Source organism: Octopus bimaculoides, chromosome 21 (assembly GCF_001194135.2).
Source record: "Octopus bimaculoides isolate UCB-OBI-ISO-001 chromosome 21, ASM119413v2, whole genome shotgun sequence".
Lineage (NCBI taxonomy): Eukaryota > Metazoa > Mollusca > Cephalopoda > Octopoda > Octopodidae > Octopus > Octopus bimaculoides.
Genome location: NC_069001.1, coordinates 1,068,397 through 1,071,668, shown reverse-complemented (window position 1 = coordinate 1,071,668; position 3,272 = coordinate 1,068,397). Strand labels below are relative to the sequence as shown.

The window sequence follows — 3,272 nt, the reverse complement described above, 5'->3', positions numbered from 1 at the left end:
TATATATATATATATATGATTTATATATATTTATAAATGTATATGCATACATATATCCACACAAACACACACATATATATATATATATATACATATACACACATACATATGTATATATAAATTTATATATATTCACACACACGTTTATATACACATACATTCACACACATATATATATATATATATATACTTACATATATTTATATATGTATGCACCAGCATGACCGCAGCCACTTGGCTGAAACACATAAATAAATAAATACATTCATATATATACACACGCATCCATGTAAAATATGCCACGCCAAGGCAGACAACTTGTGACGTACTCGAGAGAGAAAGAAAGATATGGCGAAACCTCACCAGGCAACTACAATCATGAAGGCATTACCAAAATTCCGCCACTGTTGCCAGCTAACGACTTGAAGGATTTACCTAACACCACTACCGACTGACCAAATAACCAAGCAACAACTGGTTCGAATACTTTTCTAGTTGTCTTTCCCGCAGAACCGTTCCAGGGTATCTTCTGGAAAGGCATGGACATAATTCACTCCTCGTCTACCTCCTCAATTGTTGATTATCTTGCTGCGTCAGAGTTCGTTTTTATGCGGTTATTTTCTTCCTACGGAATTAGCTGACATTTATTTCATTTACCATTTAAATATCCTTTACGCATACACAAGCATAACAAACTATTTATTTCTTTTTATCTCTTTGTCAAGTGATTTTTTTAAAGAAAAATATTCTTTTGGGGGAAGTCGGACTTATTCGTTTGCTTGAAATGTTTACATGTCCTCGTCTCTCGCTATATATCTGATACAGCTGAAATACGAGCAAAAAAAAGCAAGGAATTATTACATTAGTTTGACAGACAGAAGCACCGTTCATAGAGTGGAAGATGAAATGATTAATTTAAACAGATATTCGCTATTCAGAGCCCAACAAGAAAGATATATGTGCCAGCGAATTGCTTCTCGTATCGAAATTATGTGAAGCTCGGAAACAATAATTGCTGTATACACACAAGGAAATATTTATTTATATATATATATATATATATATATATATATATATATATATATCGGAGGGAAAAACATATATGTATATATATAGTTGGTCTATTTTAGCTGTGACTGTCTGCACAAACAGTTTGTGTTTTGTCTACCGAAATAGTTTTATTTCTTAATTTGTCCGAAGAAGGGAACGGTTATCGTTTTAGTAGTTAAGTTTATCATGAAAGCACCTTGAAGAAGCAATTAACGCAATGCATATTTTGTTTCTCGCATATTTATCGATATAATATATATGTTTTGTGTGTTTATCTTTAAAATTTTCCTCCGATCTATGCTGAGTTTTAAGTTTATAAAATGATCAACCGTCATTCTTAGCATGTCAGATAAAGGATGGGAGATTAAATACTGGACGTTTATGTATCTCTGTAGCAGAGGTGGAGAATGTTGGTGCGATGGAAGTGGGGAGGAAAAGAAAACGAGATAATCAGGGGTTGTTAGTAAAACTATGAATGGGAGACAGGACTGAGATGTTTTGTTTGTTGTTGGTTGGGTTGAGACAGACTTTAACTGACTGACACTAAAAAGCAAAGTCCCGATCAGAGAGGGACGAAAGAGAGAGAGAAGTAGGGAAGTTAGGAGGGGCAGCTGACAACGAAGAAGGATATAACAGGGACGAAAAAATAGTAAGGGACTAACTATCATTGAAGCCGTCCACAACCTTCAAACACACACACACCCACTTGTTGGTAATGGTTCTTAGTAGCTTGTGATGTTCGCATATTTCTTAGTTGTCAGTTGAAAATGTGAATGGGGGGCTAGATTCGGTGCTGAGCAGAGGACATTGTTGAAGTGAGTATGTAATAATTGTTAATAGGTAGGTAGGTAGGTATGTAGGTACGTAGATAGGTAGGTAGGTATGTATGTAGACAGACAGATTGTTTTAAGCTAGGTAAGGTAACAAATATTCAGAGATTGTAGTTAATGGTGGTAGTATTGTTTTGTGTACAGTCAACTAATAACAATCTTATCCAAACATAAACTCTACCACACACACACACACAGTAATTAATTTCTCTCTTTTCAACTTTTCTCTGAAGAAGATCTCTGTCCGAAACGTTGGATTTTCCACTCTCCACGGCAACTTTTTGTACTTTTTTTTTCTTCATCAATTTTATTCAATAATACAAGTCCTGCTGGCAGATCAACAACTGCCTCTTTCGAGTCTGTTTGACCGTATAAATATATAAACTTGACATTCGGAACAGTACAGTACAAACGAGAGGAACCCCTCTCAGCGTAGACGTAAATCACAGGATAAAAAGACTATTTTGAAGTGGCTAAATGAACCCACTGTTTTACTATAAGGAAGTGAGGTCAGTCTCTGTGTCATCATCAACAATGTAGAATCTCTAAATACTTCCTTGTCAACCAATCTTTCTCTTTCTCTCTCTCATACATACACACTCAAACACACACACATATATATATATTCGTTTATACACCACCATATATTTTAAAGAACCCGTTTCACACAGCCAGTAAGCACTGCTGGTAGCCCACCATTTTACCATGGGGCGACGGAACCTTTTAAATTATATTCGATTCGATAATTGGAACCCAGAACAAGTAGCTGCCTGGTTACGAGGTAATTAAACCTTTTTGTTTTTAATTATTTTCGTTTGTTATTATTAATATTATCATCATCTCTCTTACGCGACTTGTTTATATTTGTAACATGCATACCCACCCATTCATACATACAGATATATATATATATATATACACACACACATGCATACCCACCCATTCATACATACATATATATATATATATATATATGTATACATATGTGGGGGTGTATATTTAACAGCGCTTGAACACCTACACACAATCTTAACATTTTGTCTGTTCTCTATACACACGAGTGTTCATGTACCCTCTCTCTTCTCTCTGAATGTATGTCTGTCTGTCTCTCTTCTCCTCTCTCTCTCTTCTCTTTCCTCTTTCTCCCTCTCTCTCTCTCTCTCTCTGTTTCTCGGACTTTCGAAAACTATTTTTCCCACCCTCTGCGCTGATGCTGTTAAATAAAGCTCCACTTTCTATTGCTGTTGCTGTGAGCTTCTGTTTATGACTGTTATTTAAGTTGGTTAATCCTCTTTAGTCTGGGGTTAAGAAGCTTCGCTATTATCAGTAAAACTATTTTGTCATTCATTTGTATAATAATGATTAAATTCCGACGAGACACAACGGGGGGGG

At 35.4% G+C, this 3,272-nt stretch overlaps 1 protein-coding gene across 4 annotated transcripts in view; it reads left to right on the top strand.

Moving 5' to 3' along the window:
- The first annotated feature begins 323 nt into the window (after positions 1-323).
- The window catches only part of LOC106878660 (uncharacterized), a 110,357-nt gene continuing 107,408 nt past the window's right edge, over positions 324-3,272 (top strand). For all 4 annotated transcript variants that reach the window (XM_052975592.1, XM_052975590.1, XM_052975589.1 and 1 more), the window contains exon 1: positions 324-2,661. In XM_052975592.1, coding sequence (XP_052831552.1) covers positions 2,586-2,661 — 76 coding nt within the window. In that variant the 5' untranslated portion in view covers positions 324-2,585. The remainder of the gene's footprint in view (positions 2,662-3,272) is intronic.